Source organism: Haliotis asinina, chromosome 4, assembly GCF_037392515.1.
Source record: "Haliotis asinina isolate JCU_RB_2024 chromosome 4, JCU_Hal_asi_v2, whole genome shotgun sequence".
Taxonomy (NCBI): domain Eukaryota; kingdom Metazoa; phylum Mollusca; class Gastropoda; order Lepetellida; family Haliotidae; genus Haliotis; species Haliotis asinina.
In genome coordinates, this window is record NC_090283.1 from 1,676,860 (window position 1) to 1,700,841 (window position 23,982).

The 23,982-nt window shown below is 40.0% G+C and overlaps 2 protein-coding genes across 2 annotated transcripts in view; both read right to left on the bottom strand.

The window, feature by feature from the left end:
- Positions 1–11,920, bottom strand: part of LOC137282130 (putative ankyrin repeat protein RF_0381) — a 47,012-nt gene extending 35,092 nt beyond the window's left edge. Inside the window, exons 1-3 of the mRNA XM_067813856.1 lie at positions 11,908–11,920; positions 11,503–11,535; positions 11,086–11,142 (exon numbers count right to left, since the gene is read on the bottom strand). Coding sequence (XP_067669957.1) covers positions 11,086–11,142; positions 11,503–11,535; positions 11,908–11,920 — 103 coding nt within the window. The remainder of the gene's footprint in view (positions 1–11,085; positions 11,143–11,502; positions 11,536–11,907) is intronic.
- Positions 11,921–21,931: 10,011 nt separating this feature from the next.
- The window catches only part of LOC137282131 (fibronectin type 3 and ankyrin repeat domains protein 1-like), a 35,328-nt gene continuing 33,277 nt past the window's right edge, over positions 21,932–23,982 (bottom strand). Inside the window, exon 6 of the mRNA XM_067813857.1 lies at positions 21,932–22,602. Coding sequence (XP_067669958.1) covers positions 21,986–22,602 — 617 coding nt within the window. The 3' untranslated portion in view covers positions 21,932–21,985. The remainder of the gene's footprint in view (positions 22,603–23,982) is intronic.

Genomic DNA, 23,982 nt, shown 5'->3' on the forward strand with positions numbered 1-23,982 from the left:
ATTATAAAAACCCGTAAACGAAGGACAGTAATACAACTAGAATATCACAATTTCAATTAAAACTAGCATGGAAAGTTAAAACTAATATCACTCTTTAGACAATACAATATAAAAACAGACTATAGATCGACAACAACATAAGGTAGATCACCACACTAGGAACCATGGGGACTTACAGTACCTTTGCTACCTACACGGACCCTAGTTGGATTTACACCATCCCTTCAGCTGCTGACGATTGTACGAAAAGTTAGCCGAAATTAAAATCACATGAATACTACGATTAAAATCCTGGTAGACTTAAATTTACTGTGAATGTTTGTGGGACTTACGTACACACTCAGGAGGACAATAATTTTACAATACTTCAACCCCCTTTGAGGGTACAGCCACCAACAATTCAAACTACCAATCATTAAAATACATCTATTTACACAACATAATATTCCAATTCCACCAGAAAATCAATTTTTTTTAAAAAAACAATGATTAAATGACAACTAACAGTAGTAAAAAGGTCCTTGATACTTTTGACAGTGAAAAATGTATCCCTTGTGATGGAGAATTCAACACAGTCAAGCAGGATATGCTTGACCGTGACTCTCTCAACACAAGGGATACAAAACGGAGGATCCTCACCTTTGGAAAGGTGCGCATGAGTATATCTAGTATGGCCAATACGACATCGTCGTAGTATAACCTCTTCAGATCTGGACTGACAACCCAAGTAGGTGTAACCAATATACGGTTTTATTTCATGTAATTTATTTATACTTACTTGGGTGTCCCACTTCTTCTGCATCAGATCACGGATGTAAGTTGTAATGCTAGCTTTATAATCAGAGTATGGAATAAGAAGTGGTGTCACAGATTTGTTGAGTGCTGCCTTGGCAGCAAGATCGGCCATTGCGTTACCGGAAATGCCTACGTGGCTGGGAAACCAACAAAAGACGATGTCGTATTGGCCAGTGGCAAGATTACTACACAGTTCAATAATTTCAATTAAAAGTGGATGTTTACAAGAAATATTTTTAATAGCCTGAAGGTAAGAAAGTCGGAATAAATTGCATATTGTGTACGTTTCGGGTGTCTTTGAATATATTTAAGAGCTGTTAATATGGCATTAGCTTCTGCTGTAAAAATAGAACTGTTATCTGGTAATCTACAGCACCACCGTCCTTGGACCCATCTGTAAATAAGGATTCATAATTGCTATATTTATGTTTCAATTGATTATATTCTTGTTTATACTCTAATTCATTCGTTTCTGTTTTCTTTTTTAATGTCGTTAATGTCAACTTGTGGCCTAATGGTCAACTTGTGGCCTAATGGTCAACTTGTGGCCTAACTAACTGCCAAGGAGGAGAAGAAAGAAGACGGGAAGGAGCTATTTTTTCCAGCTCAATGCTGGCAGCAGAAATAAGTGGTTTTATTCTTAACCAAGAGGCGGAACAAGAGAAGATTTCTTATTGTATAAATCCTCATACAGAGGATTGAAAACACAGTTATATGCAGGGTTTGACTCATTTGAACATAGTTTTGTTACATACTGTAAAACTAATTTTATACGTCGCTGCTCAATAGACGGTTCATCAGCCTCGACATACAGGCTGTCAACAGGTGAATTTCTGAAGGAGCCAAGACAAAGTCTTAGACCCTGATGATGGACTGAATCCAATAGCCTCAAGTTGCTTTTGCAGGCTCCACCATAGACGATGGAGCCATAATTAAGTTTAGAACGTACGAGAGATCGATATAGACGGAGAAGGGTACCTTAATCGCCTCCCCATTTAGAATTTCAAACCACTTTCAACAAGTCAAGTGCTTTCAGGCATTTAGTTTTAAGCGACTTAATATGTGGTAAAAACGTTACGTGTGAGTTAAAAATGAGATCCAAGAACTTAGCTCCCTTCACAACTTTAATTGGTGTGTGGCACCCGTGGCGAGCCACCTCCTCGTGGTGGGTGCTGGGTAACGCCAAGAGCTCGCCAACATCCCCGTTGTGGACCCAGGGGTATATTTGGTCCACCAACCCGTTTGCCGTGGGTTGCGGCCCTGTGTCGGTGGAGGAAGGGATCCTGGTGGTTGAGGGCAATAGGGGCCTGGAACCGTGTTCCTATTGCCTAACACACCACTTTGGCCCTGACTTCACCTAGACGGGTGGTCGAATGGGCCCGGTTCGACCAATCGGCTGGTCATGCCAAGCCCTGTGTGTATACATTGTTTTGCACATATTTGATGACAGGTAAAAAAAAAAAAAAAAAAAAAAAAAATGTCAAAAGTCTTGGTTAAATGTTACCTTTGAATTTTGAATGAACGGATAAACTTTCATAATTTGCCTAGAGTTGTATGCCCAGAAGGCGGTGGCTCATGGGCCAATCTTGTGGAATAATTACTTTTCGATTATTCTGCTTGAGTATATCATTCAGGTATCCTTGGTGCTGCAAGTTGGAAACCCACTTGCAATTAGCATTGTCCTTGTGATACTCCGTGGTGGGTGGGGAGCCTGGATGATGAATCAAAACAAACTCAATATGGACTACCAAACTCCCACCAAAAAAACCAAACGTCAGCTCGACAACGATAATGAACAAACACCGTCCAAAGTAACAGACAACTGGCCACGTTTCCTAGTTCTCGACACCGTAGATGAGACACCACTGAAGCTCAACCCTTTTGTAATATCGAAGGGTATATATGGCATCGCAGGTGAAGTGAAGAACATAAAACGCTTGCGTTCAGGATCTTTGTTGATCGAATGCAGTAGGAAGCAACAAGTCACCAACCTGTTGAATACCGAAAGTTTAGCTGGTATCAACGTTTCAGTTAAGGCGCACAGAACACTGAACACCAGCAAAGGTATTATAAGGGATAGAGATCGTTTGTTGGCGGAAATGTCAGAACTGGACATCGCTTCCGAAATGAAAGATCAGGGTGTCACATATGTAAAGAGATTTACCACCCGCAGAAATAAGGACATCATTCCAACAAACACTTACCTCTTTTCATTCTCTTCGCCAGTTCTTCCTAAATCTCTCAAGGTTGGTTATTGTAATATTTCAGTCAATGTTGACATCCCAAATCCCTTGCGGTGTTTCAGATGCCAAAAATATGGTCACCGTGTCAACACATGCACACAGCCAATAACGTGTGCTCACTGTAGCGAGACTTCACACGTAACTGAGGATTGTGAAAGTACCGTTAAAAATGTACAAACTGTTCAGGTAATCACTCATCCTTTTCTAAAGACTGTACAATTTGGAAAAAAAAATGGAAATAAACAAAATCAAAATTACTCAAAACATTAGCTTCGCTGATGCTAAAAAACTTGTTGAATCTACAGTTCGAAATGATTCCTATGCATCAGTCGTCAGGACACCCTCTGAAAGCTTGCCAAAAGTAAATTTACCAGTATCCCGTTGTTCCACTGAATGTCAAACAGATTTGACATGGGTTACAAACGATACCCCTCAACTTCTTATACCAGAACAGTCTACTCAGACTTCAGAGGCATGTGTAAACAGTCAGATGTTAGCTAAAGTTCAGGATGAAGTGCAATTGGTGTCACAGTCCACTCAGAAGACTCGTTCAGGAACAGTTTCAAAGTCAGTAGCAAAAAATACAGCCAAACCAAGGACGGAGAACGTGAAAAAAGGTGGCAGAACCTCTAAGGGTTCAGAAAATCAAATACAGATATTTAATAAATATGGTTCACTGGAGGATATGGATGTGTCTGAAAACATCAATCTCAGGGCACATAGCTTGTCGCCCTCGAAGAAAGTGAGGGGCAGATCCCCTATTAAACCACCTAAAAGATAGGTCATTTTAGTAATATCGTGCAGTGGAATTGTAGAGGTCTCAGAACCAATTATAATGAATTACAGCTATTGGTCCAGGATTTAACACCATCGGCATTCTGTCTGCAAGAAACATATCTTAAACAGACAGATAATTTCAATTTACGTCAGTTTGAAGCGTATCACTATTTTGCCCCTCCAGGTGATAGGGCTACTGGAGGTTCTACTATCCTTATACGACGGGATGTTATTCACAGCCCTATTACACTTAAAACTAATCTCCAAGCTGTTGCAGTGCGACTGACTCTGGGAGTAGCATTTACATTATGCTCTCTGTATATTCCACCTTCTTTAACACTTCAGCAGACTGATCTCCAATCACTCTATGACCAACTCCCGAAGCCATGTGTTATTATGGGTGACCTAAACGGTCACAACCCACTCTGGGGCAGTACTAACACTAATACTAAAGGCAAAATACTGGAAGATTTCATTTCAAATAATGATCTGTGTATATTTAATGATGATTCAAACACATATCTGCATCCTGCAACTGGCACTTATTCCTCTCTAGATCTGTCTCTTGCAGATTCTAACCTCCTCAATGTATTTGATTGGACTGTTCATAATGACCTTTGTGGAAGTGACCACTTCCCAACTATCCTCTCAGAAATTACTCCATCTGATTCTCCATCGTTTACAAGATGGAACTTTTCGAAGGCTAACTGGTCTTTATATCAAACTGTGTGTGAATCAAAACTGCGACCTGAATATTTCACTGATATAACTGATCCCATTCAGACTTTTGCTGACATTTTAAATAGAATAGCTGATGAGTGTATGCCAAAGTCCTCTACGACTCCACATGTACGAAAGCCATGGTTCAATGCAGACTGTAGACAGGCCAGAAAAGCGAGGAAAAAGGCAGAACATTATTTTCGCCGTCATCCAACTGTCCACAATTTAAATAAATTTAAGATACTTAATGCGAAGACGCGTCGTACCTTCAAGCAAACCAAACGACAATCTTGGAGAAATTATGTCTCCAAACTTACTTCACGCACACCAATATCCAAGGTATGGAATATGGTTCAAAGAATTAAAGGCAAAGGTTCCAAATCTGCCGTGCACCATCTCAAAGATGGTGATAATTTAATTACTGATACGTCTAACATTGCAAATAAAATCGGCGAAACGCTTGCCAAGAATTCATCATCGACAAATCATGTTCCTCAGTTTCAGAGATATCAGAAACAACAGGAAAAGACAAAACTTAATTTCGAATCAAATAACGGTGAAGACTACAATGAAGTGTTTTCATTACATGAGCTACATACTGCTCTTGAGCAAGCTCATGACACTGCAACTGGTGATGATAATATCCATTACCAGCTTCTGAAACACTTACCTGAACCATGCTTGATGACTCTTTTAGATATATTTGATCAAATATGGACGTCGGGGGAATTTCCTCCTTCTTGGCGTAATGCCATTGTAGTCCCAATCCCAAAACCTGGCAGGGATCATACAGATCCATCGAATTATAGACCGATATCTCTAACTAGCTGTGTCTGTAAAACCATGGAACGTATGGTGAATAATAGACTAACTTGGTATCTTGAAACCAATAACCTGATCACAAATATTCAATGTGGCTTCAGAAAAAATCGAAGTACCATTGATCATTTGGTACGTTTAGAATCCTTCGTGAAAAATGCTATGGTCAATAAACAACATGCAGTATCGATTTTCTTTGATCTCGAAAAAGCTTATGATACGACTTGGAAGCATGGTATTTTGAAGGATTTACATGACTTTGGGTTGAGAGGCCGTCTGCCTCTTTTTATATCAGAGTTTTTAAAAGACAGGCAATTTCAAGTCCGAGTAGGTTCAACCCTGTCTGATAATTATAATCAGGATCAGGGCGTTCCACAAGGCAGCATTTTGTCTGTCACATTATTTAGTATTAAGATCAACAGTTTATCCAAGGTTTTAAACGATTCAATTGATGGATCACTTTTTGTGGATGATTTTAATATTTCTTGTCGTGGTAAAAATATGCATACTATTGAACGGCAACTGCAGTTGTGCTTAAACAAAATAAATAAATGGTGTCTTGAAAACGGCTTTAAATTTTCTAAATCGAAAACTAACTGTATACATTTTTGTAGAAAATATAAACCACATAAGGACCCTGAACTATCTCTAGATGGCACTCCCATCAAAGTTGTAAAGGAGGCCAAGTTCTTGGGCTTAATCTTTGACTCCCATTTAACATTTCTGCCTCATATCAAGTCCCTTAAAACTAAATGCCTGAAGGCTCTTGACTTGTTGAAAGTTGTTTCCAACTCAAAGTGGGGAGGGGATCAAGCAACCCTCTTAAACCTGTATCGATCACTCGTACGTTCGAAACTCGATTATGGCTCCATCGTATATGGTGGAGCCTGCAACAGCAACCTTAAACTTCTTGATTCTGTCCACCATCAAGGCTTAAGACTTTGTCTGGGGTCTTTCAGAACTTCACCTATTGATACTCTCTACGTTGAGGCCGATGAACCATCTCTTACTCAACGTCGTATAAAATTGTCTTTACAATACATTACTAAATTATATTCTAATAAATCTAACCCTGCCTATAACTGTGTGTTCAATCCCCTTCATGAGGATTTATACAACAAGAAATCTTCTCTTGTTCCACCTCTTGGGCACAGAATTAAACCATTTATTTCTTCTGCCGGTATTGAGCTGGAAAGTATATCGCCTTCCCGTCTTCTTTCTTCTCCTCCTTGGCAGTTGGTTAGGCCAGAAGTTGACCTAACATTGACATCATTTAAAAAATCAGAAACAAACGACTTACAATATAAACAAGAATATCATCAATTAAAAACTAAATATAGCAATTACAAACCCTTATTTACAGATGGTTCCAAGGACGGTGGCGCAGTGGCTTGTGCCACTGTCATTGGATCCAGAACAATGTCTTCTAGATTACCAGATAATAGTTCTATTTTTACAGCAGAAGCAAACGCCATATTAACAGCTCTCAAATATATTCAAAGACACCCGAAACGTAAACGATATATAGTCTATTCCGATTCTCTTTCTTGCCTTCAGGCTATTAAAAATATTTCTTGCAAACATCCACTTTTAATAGAAATTATTGAATTGTATAATGCTCTTGCCACTGGACAATACGACATCGTCTTCTGTTGGTTACCCAGCCATGTAGGCATTTCCGGTAACGCAATGGCCGATCTTGCTACCAAGGCAGCACTCAACAAATCTGTGACACCACTTCTTATTCCATACAGCGATTATAAATCTAGCATTAGAACTTACATCCGTGATCTAATGCAGAAGAATTGGGACACCCAAGTAGGTATAAATACATTACATGAAATAAAGCCGTATATTGGTTATTCCTACTTGGGTTGTCAGTCCAGATTTGAAGAGGTAATCATGCGTCGATGTCGTATTGGCCATACTAGATATACTCATTCATACCTATTGAAAGGTGAGGATCCTCCGTTTTGCATCCCTTGTGATGAGGGAACCACGGTCAAGCATATCTTGCTTGACTGTGTTGAATTCTCCATCATAAGGGATAAATATTTCAATGTAAAAACAATTAAGGATCTTTTTAACACCGTAAGTTCTCATTTAATTCTTGGATTTTTAAAAGAAATTGATTTCATCTTTGAATTTTGATTATTATGTTCTGTAGATAGCTGTATTTTAATTCATGGTAGTTTAGATTGGTAACTAGAATTGTTAGTGGCTGTACCCTCAAAGGGGGTTGAAGTACCGTAAAATTATTGTCCTCCTGAGAGGGTACGTAAGTCCCAAAACATTTCCTGTACGTTTAGACTTCCACTGTTTTTAGTCGTAGTATATGTGTATTTTTAATTTGTGGCTAGATATGACTAAATTGCTAACAGCTGGGGGGATGATGTAAATCCAACTAGGGTCCATGCAGGTAGCAAAGGTACTGTAAGTCCCCATGGTCCCTAGTATGGTGATCTACCTTCAGTTGTTGGCAATCTATAGCCTGATTTTATATTGTATTGTCCGAATAGTGATATAAGTTTTAACTTTCCACACTAGTTTTAATCATATTTGTGATATTCTAGTTGTTTTACTGTCCCTCGTTGACAGGTTTTTATAGTATCCATATATTTCACTTCAGTATTAAACGTTCTCGTCACGATATGGCTGAGATATTGCCGATGTGACGTTAAATATTAACTCACTCACTCACTCATTAATTGGTGTGCCATCTAGAGATAGTTCAGGGTCTTTATGTGGTTTATATTTACGACAAAAATGTATACAGTTAGTTTTTTATTTAGAAAATTTAAAGCCGTTTTCAAGACACCATTTATTAATCTTGTTTAAACACAACTGTAGTTACCGTTCAATAGTATGCATATTTTTACCACGACAAGAAATATTAAAATCATCCACAAATAACGATCCATCAATTGAATCATTTAGAACTTTTGATAGACTGTTTATCTTAATACTAAAAAGTGTGACTGACAAAATACTGCCTTGTGGAACACTCTGATCCTGATTGTAATGATCAGACAGGGTAGAACCCACCCGGACTTGAAATTGTCTGTTATTTAAAAATTTGCCTATGAATTCAGGCAAACGACCTTGCAAACCGAAATAATGTATATCTCCCAGAATGCCATACTTCCAGGTTGTGTCATATGCCTTCTCAAGATCCAAAAAAGATAGACACAGCATGTTGTTTATTAATCAGCGCGTTTTTCACAAATGATTCTAAACGCACTAAGTGGTCGACAGTACTTCTGTTTTTCCGGAAACCACATTGTATATGTGTGATAAGGTTATGTGTTTCCAAGTACCAAACAAGTCGATTATTTGTCATGCGTTCCATGGTTTTGCAAACACAGCTAGTTAATGAAATCGGACGATATTTGGACGGATCCGTATGATCACGTCCAGGTTTAGGTATTGGTACTACTATAGCATCCAGCCATGAAGAAGGAAATTTCCCGGAAGTCCAAATGTCATCAAAAATTGATAAGAGCGTCTCTAAACAGGATTCTGGTAAGTGTTTCAGTAGTTGATAAAGTATGTTATCAGCTCCAGTAGCAGTGTCATGAGCTTGATCAAGAGCAGTGTGGAGTTCATGAATAGAAAACGTTTCATTATAATCTTCCCCATTATCACAATTGAAATTAAAAGTTTTCTTTTCTTGTTGTTTTTGATATTGCTGAAATTTAGGTACATAATTAGAAGAGGAAGAATGTTTAGCAAGAGTTTCGCCCAGTTTATTCGCAATATCTGATTTATCAGTAAGTAATTGATCTCCATGTTTAAGATGATGGACACTAGATTTAGTACCTTTACCTTTAATTTTCTGGACCAAGTTCCATACCTTGGACATGGGTGTAGGAGAATTTATTTTGGATACATAATTTTGCCAAGTTTGGCATTTGTTCTGTTTAAAAGTACGCCGTGCTTTAGCATTGAAAATTTTAAATTTATTTAAATTATGCACCATAGGATGGCGACGGAAATAATGTTATGCTTTTTTCCTTGCCCTCCTAGCTTGTTTGCACTCATTGTTGAACCATGGTTTTCTTATGTGTGGAACTGCAGAGGACTTTGGTATACACTCATCAGCTATGGAATTCAGTTCATCAGAAAAGCATTGAATGGAACGTCAAGAAAACGTTCAGGTTTAAGTTATTCAGCACACTGTGTTTCATATAAAGCCCAGTTAGCCTTTTAAAATTTCGTCGTGATGATGGAGGAACATCAGATGGTGTTAGAGCTTTTAATACAGTAGGAAAATGGTCACTTCCACAGAGGTCATCGTGGACTGACCATGCGAATTCATTTAGTAGTTCTGAATTTGTCAATGTCAAGTCAAGAGCAGAATAGGTCCCTGTACCAGGGTGTAAATATGTGTTGGAACCATCATTATGAATACATAAATCATTGTCAGAACAAAAGTCCTCAAACAATTTGCCTTTCGTGTTTGTAGTTACACTACCCCAGAGTGGGTTGTGTCCATGTAAATCTCCCATTATAATACAGGGCTTCGAGAGTTGGTCATATAGAGCTTGAAGATCAGTTTTCGCAAACGTCGAAGATATACGAACGTGAAATATAGAGTGAGCATAGCGTAAACGCTACATGTCAAGTAATTCTCACTGCAACAGCCTGCATATTAGTATTAAGTGAAACAGGGCTTTGAATAACGTTTTGTCTGACTAGAACGGATGACCCGCCAATGGCTTTATCACCCACAGGTGAAAAACAATGATATGCATTAAAATGACGAAGATCAAATGTATCTGTTTGTTTTAAATGTCTCTTGGAGACATATCGCTGAAGGTGTAAAATCTTCGACTAATAGCTGTAATTCATGTAAATTAGTCCACTGTACAATATTATTGGAATAAACTATCTTTTGGGGGGATTTATTGGGGATCTACCCCGAACTCTTTTGGAGGGCGACAAGCTATGTGCCCTGGAATGAACGTTTTCAGAAACGTCCATGTCTTCAAGAGACCCGTATTTATTAAACAACTGAATTTTGTTCTGTGACCCTTTAGGAGCTCTGCCACTTTGGTTTCGGTTTACTTTTCACCGTTTGTTGACTGTCAGCTGTCGATTGAGACTTTGAGTGTGACTGAGATGATGATTTGTGATCAGAAGACCTTGAAATACTAGGAAGTGATTCCTCAGTCTGTGATGATATAGCAGGGTATAAAAGCTGTGGAGAATCGCAATTTACCCACGTCAAGATAGTTTGGCAGCCTGTGGTTGATGTTGTCTTAGAGCTTGAACCCGATGATGTTTTTGCTACTGTAGCATAACTATCTGGAAGATCAGATCTCTTTACCAGTTTTTTGGCCTCAGAAAAAGAGATATTTTGAGTGAATTTTATTTTATTGATCTCCATTTCTTCCTTCCGAATAGGACACTGTTTAGAAAAGGACGAATGGTCGCCTGAGCAATTGGTGCATATTTTATAATCACTGTCACAATCTTCTAGGCAAAAGTTCAAAAGTTCAAAAATGCATTTTAAAATCAGAAAAGCTCAATGAACAAATAGGCCAAGACCGAAAGTAAAAATCCAAATAAAATTTGTGCAATGATATATATTCTCCATGCACAGGGCTTGGCATGACCAGCCAACTGGTCGAACCGGGCCCATTCGACCTCCCGTCTACGCGAAGTCAGGGCCATACACAGTCAGACTATCGACGTGCTTATATCTGCTTCACAATACCCTCCCACCTACCAGGTACATCAGACTTCAATGTTGGTCCAGGTCTCACTGCCTCTGCCTTCCTCCAGGCTGTAACACAGAAAATGTCATGTAGAACACACTTCAACACAGAATATGTCATGAAGAACCATCTTCATCACGGAATATATCATCTAGAACACACTTCAACACAGAATATGTCATGTAGAACACACTTCAACGCAGAATATGTCATTTAGAACACACTTCAACACAGAATATATCAAGTTATATCGACTTCAACACAGGAATTGTATATTGCCCAGGAAACAACTTAATACAACAACGTGGAAGCATAAACATATGTTGACTTGCAGTGGTATTATTATGTATGGTGGTATTGTTGTGTTATTTATTCTAACAAATTCACCTGAACTGACATCATAACTTATATACGATGCTGTACGCTACCTTGGCTGTCTGCCCTCTTCTCTGTGACTGGACCTGTAAATAACAAAACAAACTTCCAATCAACTGTAATATGTTTATATGTATGAGATCCAGTCTCCCGTACGGCAGTCTCCCCTGGCAACGAATCTTATATCTACTGACACTACTGATCTAGGGCTGACTAGAATGGGATCCGTCAACTCGGAGGCTTAGTGATTATGCACTTGTCAGAATACTGGCGTATTGTTTTACATACAACAGGTTCACATAGTTCACATGCTTTTGCCAGGACGTTTTTTTTATTGTTTACTACGAACAGTGACAGAGAAAACAGAGCGACGGAGGTCAAACTGACTCTACTATGGTATATACCGTTTAATATCTTGCCCCTAGATATCAAAGCAAATATTGATACACACAACATACCCAGGACATCCATATCGGGAAATAACTAAAACAGGGGGTTCCTTTGTAACCTTTGAACGTTTGTTGGTAGCAGGCGAAAGTGGAATTCAACACAGCTGGGGACTCCTGCTCTTTACGAGTCCCTGATTTCGTAATTATTACAGGATTACAGACAACAGGAGTTTTCTACATTGCACTGTGTGGACTTCGACATCTCCAGACTGAAGGTGTTACGACTGAAAAAAATAACTTTCTCGAAAACCCGACGAGTTAACACTACAAGCTCACTGTCGTGTTTGTAAATCTGATGCCGTCCAATGTAAAACATGTACACGGAAATTATTTTTTGTCTTGTTTAGTCAATGTAAATGTAGCCTTGTGAGCATATTTTATTTCTAAAGTCTATCAACAGTCTATCAAGTTAGATTTATTATTTTTTAAATGTTTATGAATACAGCAAACTGGAGAAATTTAACGGTGGCAGATGTTTATTGGTGTCAAACGATGTCCCCACGACCCCACAAGTTTCAAAGCATTTTCTACTCAGGAAACTACCATGCACACGAACACACAATCCAGGGTTCCAACAGACATGGCAGACCGACATTCTCTGACTTAGCCCTGGCTTTTGCCTGAGAAGTACAGATTTTCCCTTGACAATATATTCAAGGGTCAAAAACTATCCTCCTTCGTCCCCTACAGCCAGTCCCAAACACTTATCCCTTCATACGTGTCATACGTTCATGCAGTAGATTCTACTTGTTTTGTTAATTTATTACATTAACCATGGTATCCAGCCACATTTTAACATGCAGGTACCTGCTGCCTGTATCCTACAGTAGTATTGTCCACTCAGCTCTGTTCATAGCTGCATCTGTTTAACTAATGGTTGAAAATACAGTGATAACAAACTTACCCCGCTACCGTCCTCACACAACAGACACAGCTCACTGCCAGCCTGGAAATGCCCAGACCAGCGACACTGGTCGCACTAAGGTGCGAGTTATGACGTCATTGTGACGTGTCATGTGAGGAGCAGCACCGAGTTTGGCGCTCTATTGCAACCCGCCACGCTAATGATCGGCCATACCCGCCCCCTTCCCCCAAACCGCCAAGCCTGGAATGTAATCTGCCTGATTTACAACAGTCAACATGTACTGTGCTGCTTAGTCATGTATTGCAGATGTTGGTGACATTGACAATAAGCTGCGAGATCTAAGGCATAGCTGACTCCGTGTGTTACATTTGCTAGACAGGTGCAAACACCAGTGGACGGAATAACGAAAGTAGTGTGGATTTGTCTGCTGAAGTCTAAGTGTTACTTGAGATATTCGCTCAGATATATCTCTGTAGCAATGTTTACCAACACCTACACTCATTACTGCTGCAGTTTTAAGACATGTAACTTTGATGTCAGAACCGTGTATCTTTGCGTAATACGAGTCTAGGGAATTTCTAGTACAAACTCCTCAGTAAACAAAATATTAGCTATGCCTTCGAAATAATGTGGGCATTTTTCCCCGAATCACATGGGGCAAAGAAAGGTTATGTTGCGTTCTGTGTCTTAGTTATCTGGTTGTATAGATTCCATATGGGGTAAAACTGATCGGTGTCTGTACAATATGCCCAGTGTAAGGGAAATACAGATACAAAAGTAGAAAAAAAACATCAAATGTCGCAATGATTTATCACCAGGTGTAACTGACGTCACGTGTTGTGACGTACGTTTTCTTACATTCCATGACACCCTGATGCGTGGTGCACACACCACACAATGACAAGAAAAATAGTAACAATCATTATGCAACAGCATATATGTATGTGATGCCCTCGACAGCGCCCCTGATATCAATCACAGGATTGTCTGATCAAGGCACCATTACTTACGACAAAAGCGTTAGGAATGAAGATCCGGGTTAGAAATGATATTCAGTAACCCATCTATATCGTTCGGGGCAACTGACGTGATTGGAATGTGAGGCCCGCTGACTTAGTTGACACATATCATCATTAACCTATTTGCGGAGATCGAAGCTCATGCTTTTGATCACTGGATTGTTTGGTCCAGACTCCACTATTTTCAGGTCGAAGCCTGGAGGTGTTAAGCAACAGCCAATACCAAGTCATTGATACGTCATTGAGGCTATACCTAACTGAACCGCAACACCAGCATCGTGTACTAGCACTGTCTCCAGTAATTTGGTTGACAGATAATATTCTGAAACTATATTGGCTGTAATCAAAACTCAAACGAGCATTTCAAAACGTTTTTCTTTTAATTGTTTCCTTGTATGCGTATATCTCTGGGCGTTAACAGTGAGAGAGATAACACCTTCCCTGCCCACCTTAACGTTTTCTTAACCACCAGACTAGTGCAATAGTTTGACCAGCGCCCGGCAGTTACATGTATACACAAACTATATGTGTGCCTTGTGTAAACACACATTCAGGACAATACGTGTTTATGGTGTTCACAATCTTTTCGAGAGAAGGGCAGGTAACTAGTGACAGACCTCACTGAATTTACAAGATGAGAAAACATACCACAGATCATTCTTTACTATCCAGAGAAAAAACTGTTTTGCATCATCAGCAGTTCACAAGTTTCACAAAGTACTCACACATTGCTAATGGTAATCATAAAACTATTGTTTTACAATCTTCAGGATATTAATACATCAATAGAGTACACAAACATATTGACTACAATTTGAAGACGTGTCATTCCTTGAATTATGTGTGGCTATAAAAGTGTTCTGTATTGGGGGTGGGGTAAGGTACAAAATATCATGGGGCTATATAGTTGTTCTGTATTGGGGTGGGGCGAGACACACAAAATCATACGGTTAGAAAGCTGTTCTGTATTGAGTGTTTGGTGAGGCACATAGTATCATGTGGTTGTAGAGGTGTTCTGCATTGAAGGTGGGGTGAGGTACACAGTATCATGTGGTTATAAAGCTGTTCTGTATTGAGTGTTTGGTGAGGCACATAGTATCATGTGGTTATAAAGGTGTTCTGTATTGAGGGTGGGGTGTGGTACACAGTATCATGTGGTTATGTAGCTGTTCTGCATTGAGGATGGGGGTTAGGTACACATATGATGTGGGTATGAAGCTGTTCTGTATGAGGGGTGGAGTGAGGAAGTGTGACTTACAAAGTATCATGTGGCTATAAAGCTGTTCTGTACTGGGGGTGTCGTGAGGTACACAGTATCATGTGGTTATGTAGCTGTTCTGTATTGGGATGGGTTGAGGTACACAGTATCATGAGGCTATAAAGCTGTTCTGTATTGAGGGTGGGGTTGGGTGCACAGTATCATGTGGTTATAAAGCTGTTTTGTATTGAGGGTGGGATGAGGTACTCCTATCATGTGGTTATAAAGCTGTTCTGTGTGAGGAGTGGGGTGAGGAGATTTTGAGGTACACAGTATCATATACCAATAAATCTGTCCTGTGTGAGGTACACAGTATCATGTGGTTATAAAGCTGTTCTGTATTGACGGTGGGGTGACGTACAGAGTATCGTGTACCTATAAAGCTGTCCTGTGTGAGGGGTGGGGTGAGGAGGAGTGAGGTACAAAGTATCATGTGGCTATAAATATGTTCTGTATTGAATGTTGGGTGAGGTACACAGTATCATGTGGCTATAAAGCTGTTCTGTATTGGGGGGTGGGGTGAGGTACACAGCATCATGTGGCTATAAAGCTGTTCTGTATTGTGGGTGGGGTAAGGTACACAGCATCATGTGGTTATAAAGCTGTTTTGTATTGAGGGTGGGATGAGGCACACCTTTGATGTGGTTATAAAGCTGTTCTGTGTGAGGAGTGGGGTGAGGAGGTTTTAAGGTACACGGTATCATGTCGCTGTGACGAACCTGTTCCTGAGGTGGATAGTCCGGATGTAGCGGTCTTCCAGGGGTGTAGTGACCCGTGGCCGTCCGCTTCTTGGCCTGTCTTGAGTGCTACCCGTATTTCTGTAACGTGTGAACAGCCTAGAGATTGTTGCTGGGGTACAGTTGAAGGTTCTGGCAATGTGAGTTTGGGAAGCTCCCATATCTCGCATTCCAATGGCTCGCTCTCACTGATCTTGTGTTAGCTTCGGCATTTTCGAATGTGCTTGCAGTAGCTGTGATATGCCAGCGTGTATCGACCCCATTTATACCCGACTATTGCACGTGCATGCTAGACATTTTCAACGATTACATGTTTTACCTTTTCCTCGTGCTAGGGATCACGTGGTTACATCTACTGAAATCACGTGCATTCTGCAATATTCCCAGATTTCGGACAATTGTTGCTTTTGATATTTCAGTAGAATTTAGACACGCCTAATTTCTACAAATCGATTTAAAAACGTTATACTAACTTTTGCCCGTCAGTTTATTTTACGCTTTAACATTTTCTGAATGTTTCTGATATCCAGCCGTCTATTCGTTGCTTCGATATATTCGTTTGGTATATGCATGGGGAGCGTATCGTAGGAAGATATAGGAGATTAAAAGTAGATACAATTCACTGATTTGAAATTCAAAAAAAATGTCAAAGTTTCCGAGCAGCGTGACGTCATGGTAGACGCAAAACCACGCGGAATGAGAACGGCAGATTTATATAACAATACACAAATAGTCAGAATCATTCAGATTGCTTACATCTCATAGTTATCTGCAAACGATCGTCGTATCAAAGGAAAAGTGCTCGCAAAATGCTGTTTACCCTTCCTAACACAGCCGCCATTTTGTAAGAAATCGGTCAGTGGTAGTGATGTCAACATTGTAGCACATACTAGGCAATTATTTTGAGGTGAAGGTCGGTGGAACCATGATTTATATAATGTATATATATATATTTGCGTATCATTCAAGTATTGTTTTCATGAAACTAATTTCAGTATCTACATTTACCCTTGTTCAGCATCATTGCATAGCTGGATATATATGCATTACATACGTTGTTATTATTTGAACGTTTTGGATTGTTTGAATAATATTTATATAGGAAATTCACATGTACACATTTGGAGAAGTACACCATATTTAGACCTTTTACACAAGTGTTAGAAGATCATAGGAAGCCATGACTGCAACGTGTACTTTAGTTCTTATCATGTACAATATTCAATAATACATCGAAACTAATGTTCATTTTTATATAATGTACAGCCATTTAGTTCGACCTTATAAGTAAAAGTGATAACATTAATAGAAATTGTTTATACAGTTTTATGAAGTGTATCTATGCACATATTTAGAGGAATTGTCTTGTTCATTGAAATTGTTTATGCGCGTTTGTCAGAAACTTTTTTTGATGATTCACTATCACGGTTTTACATAATATAATCCATTCATATTCGATTAAAACAATTGTGATGACAGTATATCAAACTCTAAGGATATTCATATACAAATTTACTTCAAATATATAATATATAAAATATATAATCGATGTCCGATGTTAATTTGGACAAATCACACATCCATATTCTAAGAGTTCCATACAAAAACCTATTATTTTTTGCATCTTTCAATGGTTAGTTATGAACAGATATAGCTACATAATCATATAGACTATCATAATCATAGATATCATATAAGAATAGTCGGGTGTTGTGAAATACTATGTTACATTTAGGTAAAGTTGACGCTAAACAGGTGCGCGTGTTGCTCATTGCACGACACCATGTAATCGTTGACATGTTAAGGAATTTGTTTAAATGGTAAAAACTGTTTATTATTATTTTTTTTTATCTCAAAAAGCGTTAAATTCTGACATAGAATCCGAGATCTTTCATGCAAGTAATCGAAATGTGCGCTTTATATTTATCAGCAAACCATGTCGGCTTTTTCCGACCTCGCAAAATACATCAAACAAGCCATGACGTCATCTAAGATGTTGCATTATTTTCAGTAATTTAATTACATGTGAAGATGTAGCTAGTATTCTGTTAATAATGATATATAAACTATCTAACAGGAGAATTTGGGAAGCTAATAAACAAATCATATATTGGATAGGACCATCCAAATCGCTATTACGTGCCTTCTCATGTACGTAGTACAGTGTCATCTTTTCTTACAAACTGTGAAACTTCCATAACGTATCCGCTCATACTAGGGAACTTTGAATTGGAATAGTTTCGTTCACCGGGAACAAAACATAAGAAACACATAGGGTCCGCATCCACAACAAATCCTCCTCTCCAAGCGATCCGGGTTACATTGACCTAGCATTAAGCACAGCGGAGTTATGCCCCCTTATCTTTGTACGTGCATGATCACTCTGTTGACGTTTGACGTCATAGAAGAAAATCAACTTTTGACATTTATTGCGGGTCATTTTAATGTTGAGCGTATTAAGCTATGCATTTGCATATGAATCAAATTTAAATACATTTTGTTGTTAGGACATTAGTCTGTATGTTATTCGTTCACTCTTTCCGTAAGAAGGCAAATTTTAAAGAAATCGTAGCACTTTTATCGGTGCATGGTGAAAAGTGGAGAAATTGACTGTTTTCTGTAACAAAATCTTGATAAGCTTTTAACATTTCTCAACCTGCTGAGGTAGTCGCACTAATATTTATACCAACGGAACGGATTGCTCTCCCTCGATATTGACAACCTGTTGCCTTCCATTGACGTACGACTGAAAGAACTGAAGAGCAGTCCCATCCATCTTCATATCAACTGCAAGGGTGTTCACTAGCTGCATTTGATTAACAGTATCAAAAGCCGCCGACAGGTCAGGAGGAATCAAAGTAGACACATGTATCTTCTGTCTACTTAAGACCGCAGCTCATTCATGACACCGTGCTGTGATGTGCCCGGGTACACAGGATATATAAAGCTGTTCTACGTAAAGATTGGGATGATAGTCCATTGTATTATATCCATACACTGAACACAAATATACTTGTATATTGTAAGGCTTATTTATCTCTGTATTAAACAAGAATATTATGAATACTAAGATAACCAGTTAAATTACTAACTTGTTGATCAGTAGTGCAACAGGTTGAAGATCAGAACATGAATGTCCACAGTGTCAGTATTTATAGGTTAATGTCTATCCTCAGATGTTGCAATGTTTAGAAACATAATACACATAATAATACAGCAAGTCATCAATATCATCCTGATTTCCATTTCAGACATGTCATCATATCTTCAATCGCAAAGTTGTCACTAATTTTGAAATTATGTATCCACAATGTCCCTAAATGAGACATCATTCAGAAACAGTCATCGTAATACCTATTTACAGCAGTTCATCAAAGTTATCATCAGGAATTGTTTCCTCAACTTGAGACTCGTCATTTTCACATTACTGCATTGACACAGCTCAGTACATGGTAAGTCCTTTGATTTGCATGTACACCGATGACTTGAACAGTCTGTTATGCACTGACACCAAACCATCTCTAGAATAGTCTTGTGAGCTGGAAGAACATCTCTGGTGACTGGTCTACGCTGAGCATTCCTATAATACCCGTATCTCACTGGGTCCAAGAAGACTTGTTTGGCAGCATGAGCTTGAACCCATACCAATGCCTGCATCTGAACTCTGAGAATGTGCTGTCTCAAGGTACCAGTTGTTGGAGGGAGCCTTTCACTTTCAGTCATGTGCTTGCTAAAGAGATACCACCTGAGTTCAGGAATTTCATTCAGGTGTTTGCGTTTTGACAATACAGAGCACATACAAATCTAGCTAATGTTGAAAATGTTTCTTCAGCAAGATCTTCACTACAAGAGAGCTGCTGTAAAGCTTCAACGATGTCTCTGTTGGCTGTTACAAATGTCCTGAACCAAGTTGTCCGCCCAAAGCGAGGAAATCTACCTGTATCATTGTAACACTATTGTTGGAGGCTGTGTAGACGGACAGGCTTGTTTTCCATGGGAGACAAGAATTGGTCAGTGCTGGAGAAGAGCTTGTGATGATAAGGGCAAACTGACCAGATGAAACTATGACTGTACTGGCCACCACTAATGACTCGCCAGTCGAATAGATAAAGATTTAACTGAGTCGTGATATTTTGGGCCAATTGTCCACAAAAAAAATGCTGACTGGTCGCCACGTCAGCAAGCTGTATAGAGAGATGCTGACTGGTCGCCACGTATTGCTGACGTGTTCCTGGGGAGCAGTCCCCATAAAAGGAGCACCGTCACTGAAGTCGACAGAGAGCCAACTGGAGGCACAAAAGGGCGTTCAATACCGACCAACGGACAACAACAACAACACCAGACCAGGCTAGCAGACCAGCTGAGCTTCGAAGTCCGAAGAATCAACCTTGGTTAGACTTGGTCAGCGCCTGAGAAGTGCCTAGCCTCTCTCATAGTCTCCACCACACTCTGTTGTTACTGTTGACTGTTTGAGTTATATATATACGTCGTGATTAAAGAACAGTATAAAGAAACTTTACATCCGTCTTTGTGTAATCGTGTTACATCATGAGATCCAGAAAAAGCATGGAAGGCTGGTAGAGCCTTGGCTTTTTCAGCCCCACGTGATTTCCATATAGGCTCTATTTGTACTTCACCTGATGCCATGCAGACAGATGTTTCTACTGGCAGGTGATCATAATTTGCTATGATTAGCACGAGGACGTCAGTATCGGGAGAGAAGAAAACAAGTTCAGTGTCACAAGGGTTTCGCTGAGATGTACAGATGGCTTGATAGATCACGAGTGTGTCAGCCTCTTCATGGCTGTTTGACTCAAAGTTGATGCTGTTGTTACTTCTTGTGTCACCCGATGCTGCAGTGATGAAGACCTTTGAAACCTTGTTGTACTCAATGGTCTCTGTTGCAAGGTACTCTGCAAGATCATCCTTAGTTTGGTCATGAGATAAGAATTGCTTGATGTGCTTGATTCTTGTTTCATCAGTTATTTGGTACAGGACTGGACACTTGCCATGACGTCGTTTTTCTCTTTTTGCCCATTCACGTGAATCAGGTCTATAGGTATCACACACAAGAATAACTTCATCAAATTTTCTTGTCAGGCTCACCAGTTTGTTATTGAAACACAGACTTAAATCCCTTACTGTCTCCACTGCAGAAGGTAACAGTGCCATCTTCTGAAGTAGAACCATACCATCAACTACAGCAATCTTAAGCACTGTAGAGTCAATTTTGGTTAAGTTGAGGGACTATTTCTGGATCACTGATCATACGGCGTTTTCCCATTTCCTCAAGGCAACTGATGAGTTTTGACTTGTCTGTACATTGCAACACCATGTCATTCGGAGAAAAGAATGCTCTTGGTGTCAGCGTGAATTCGTAGCTTCCTATAGCATGTTTTCAGGTCAATATCGCGACTTGATCTTGCTAAAAGTCGTCCATACAAGTCCTTTGTTTCTTTCAGGTCCACGACCCTGTCTAGAAGTTTCACTGTTTGCTTCTTGCTGTCAGACATGTAAATATTGTTGTTTTCCTTCTTCACTGGAGTCCATAGACTGACTGTTCCATTTATTCTTTCTGCGATATATTCTTCATACAACTTTTGCCAGGTCTCATCTATGCTATTGCGTACCAGCTTGGCAAATTGGTATGTGTGTTTCATATTTTCCATGCCGTGGTCTCTCTCAGTAGCATTATGGATCATTTATTCCTCACCAGCGTCTGGGGAATACAGCACAGCAGGTTTCCGTCTTTCTTGTTGAAGGACAGATTTTACACCGGGAAGCTCGGAAAGAATCTTTTCCTCAGCCACTGCCTTGTGTAGGTAGGCACATGCTTGTCCAGCATTTCAACCCCTTCAAGCATAGAGATATATATCTTCTCAATTTCCTCTATTGATTAGAAAGCCTTGTTCGCTGTTTGCAGGTCCATCAAATCAATCAATCCAGTTGTACATGCAGCTTGAACTGGGTGCTCCCTTTGCTTGCTATCCTTGCTGGTTTCCTGGCGTAGGACATGGAAAACATAACTGGTCCAACAAGTCGTGTGATATCGGACATCAATGTCAACAAATTTTGTTTCTCCTCAAACACAACAAATATTCTCACCTTGATAATGAATTATAAACGCGACAACGTGAACGGCACAAATCACGACAGTGTCAGTAACGACATGTCCTCCATCATTGTCTGCATCAACACTACCGTCACTTCACTGTGCACCACGTGACACCAGGAGATCCGACAGTTGACGATGTTCCCTGCCTCTCGCCACGTCGGCGGCTGTCTGCCCGTCGTTGTTCCTGGCGTTGACGTCCACCCCGTCTAGAGACAGGACAAACTTCACTGTCTTCCGGTCTCCTCTCCCACAGGCGTAGTGAAGGATGTTGTTACCGCCACCGTCCACCAGTGATACATCAGCACCTCGACTCACAAGCAGCTCCACCACATCTCTGTGTCCCCCACCTGCTGCCGACATCACCGGTGTCCAACCGACTACATCTCTACTGTTGACGTCCACCCCGTCCAGAGACAGGACAAACTCCACCGTCTTCCTGTCTCCTCCCATACAGGCCCAGTGAAGGATGTTGTGACCGTCATCGTCCAGAAGTGACACATCACCACCTTCACTCACAAGCAGCTTCACCACATCTCTGTGTCCCCACCATGCTGCCGCCATCACCGGTGTCCTCCCGCCTCCACCTCCACTGTTGACGTCAGCCCGACCTGTGTCCAGGATCCGCTTCACCTCCCCCAGGTTCCCCTCCCTGCAGACGTAATGGAGGTCGGCGTCTGCCCGGGCGTCTCTTCGTGTAGAAGGCGGTGTCGCTTGTAACACAAAGTAAACACAGGTCGGACATCTTTATCTTACAGCTACGTTGTTCACATCTTACACTGATGATACAAAACTCTTGATACATAATCTATACTTGTAGCATGGCTGACAACAAACTGTCAGAGAATGACAAGAACTACTTCATACTTTAACACGTTAGATACTTATATCATTACAATGTCAACTGACAGTTCTAACACAGTCGTGTGAGTACGTGGAAAGTTTTCTCCCCACTACAACACACGTGATATTGTCTCCACCCACCTGGTGTGTCAGGTCTGGAGGGGGTCCTCGATTTCCGTGTGTCCCTGTTCGTGGCTGTGGAGACAAACGTGAGGGTTAGAATAAACACCATATTCATTATATTATTTTACATTACATTGACTGCGTTGTTTCTTAATTGCATTTATCAAAGATGATGTTATATTACAAGTATATAACATATATATATAATTCATTAAATTCACTAGTTTTTGGCATTGTTTAGTCATGCAGAAGAATGCATACAATTAATTTATATTTTTAAATTAATTTCAATAAATGGGTAACTTTAAAATCAATGCAGTTCTCCAGTAGATGACACGGGTACTGTGTTTAGAAAAGACAAAGGTTTCTGGCAGATCTGACAGCCTGACACCATGAACGTTTTTGTTGGTAGCGAGTTAAAGTGGAAGTCAACACAGTTAACTTTCTCGAAAACCTGAACGAGCTCACAAGACAAGCTCACTAGTCTGTTTGTAAATCAGATATTGGTACCTTACAAATTAGCGATGCTACAGTTGCCCGATCTTTTCCTGATAACTACAGATTTTCTTCTGACAATATATGCAAGTGTCAAAAACTATCCTCCTTCGTCCCCTACAGCCAGTCCCAAACACTTATCCCGTCATACGTGTTATAAGTTCATGCAGTAGATTGTACTTGTTTTGTTAATTTATTACATTAACCATGGTATCCAGCCACATTTTAACATGCAAGTACCTGTTGCCTGTATCCTACAGTAGTATTGTCCACTCAGCTCTGTTTATAACCGTGTCTGTTTAACTAATGGTTGGAAATACAGTGATAACAAACTTACCCCGCTACCGTCCTCACACAACAGACATATCTCACTGTCAGCCTGGAAATGTGCAGACCAGCGACACTGGCGCTGAGGTGCGAGTTATGACGTCATTTTGACGTGTCATGTGAGGAGCAGCATCGAGTTTGGCGCTCTATTGCAACCCGCCGCGCTAATGAACGGCCATACCCGCCCCCTTCCCCAAATCGCCACGTCTGGAATGAAATCTGCTGATTTACCACAGTCAACATTTACTGTGCTGCTTTAGCATGTATTGCAGATGTTGGTGACATTGATGATAAGTTGGGAGATC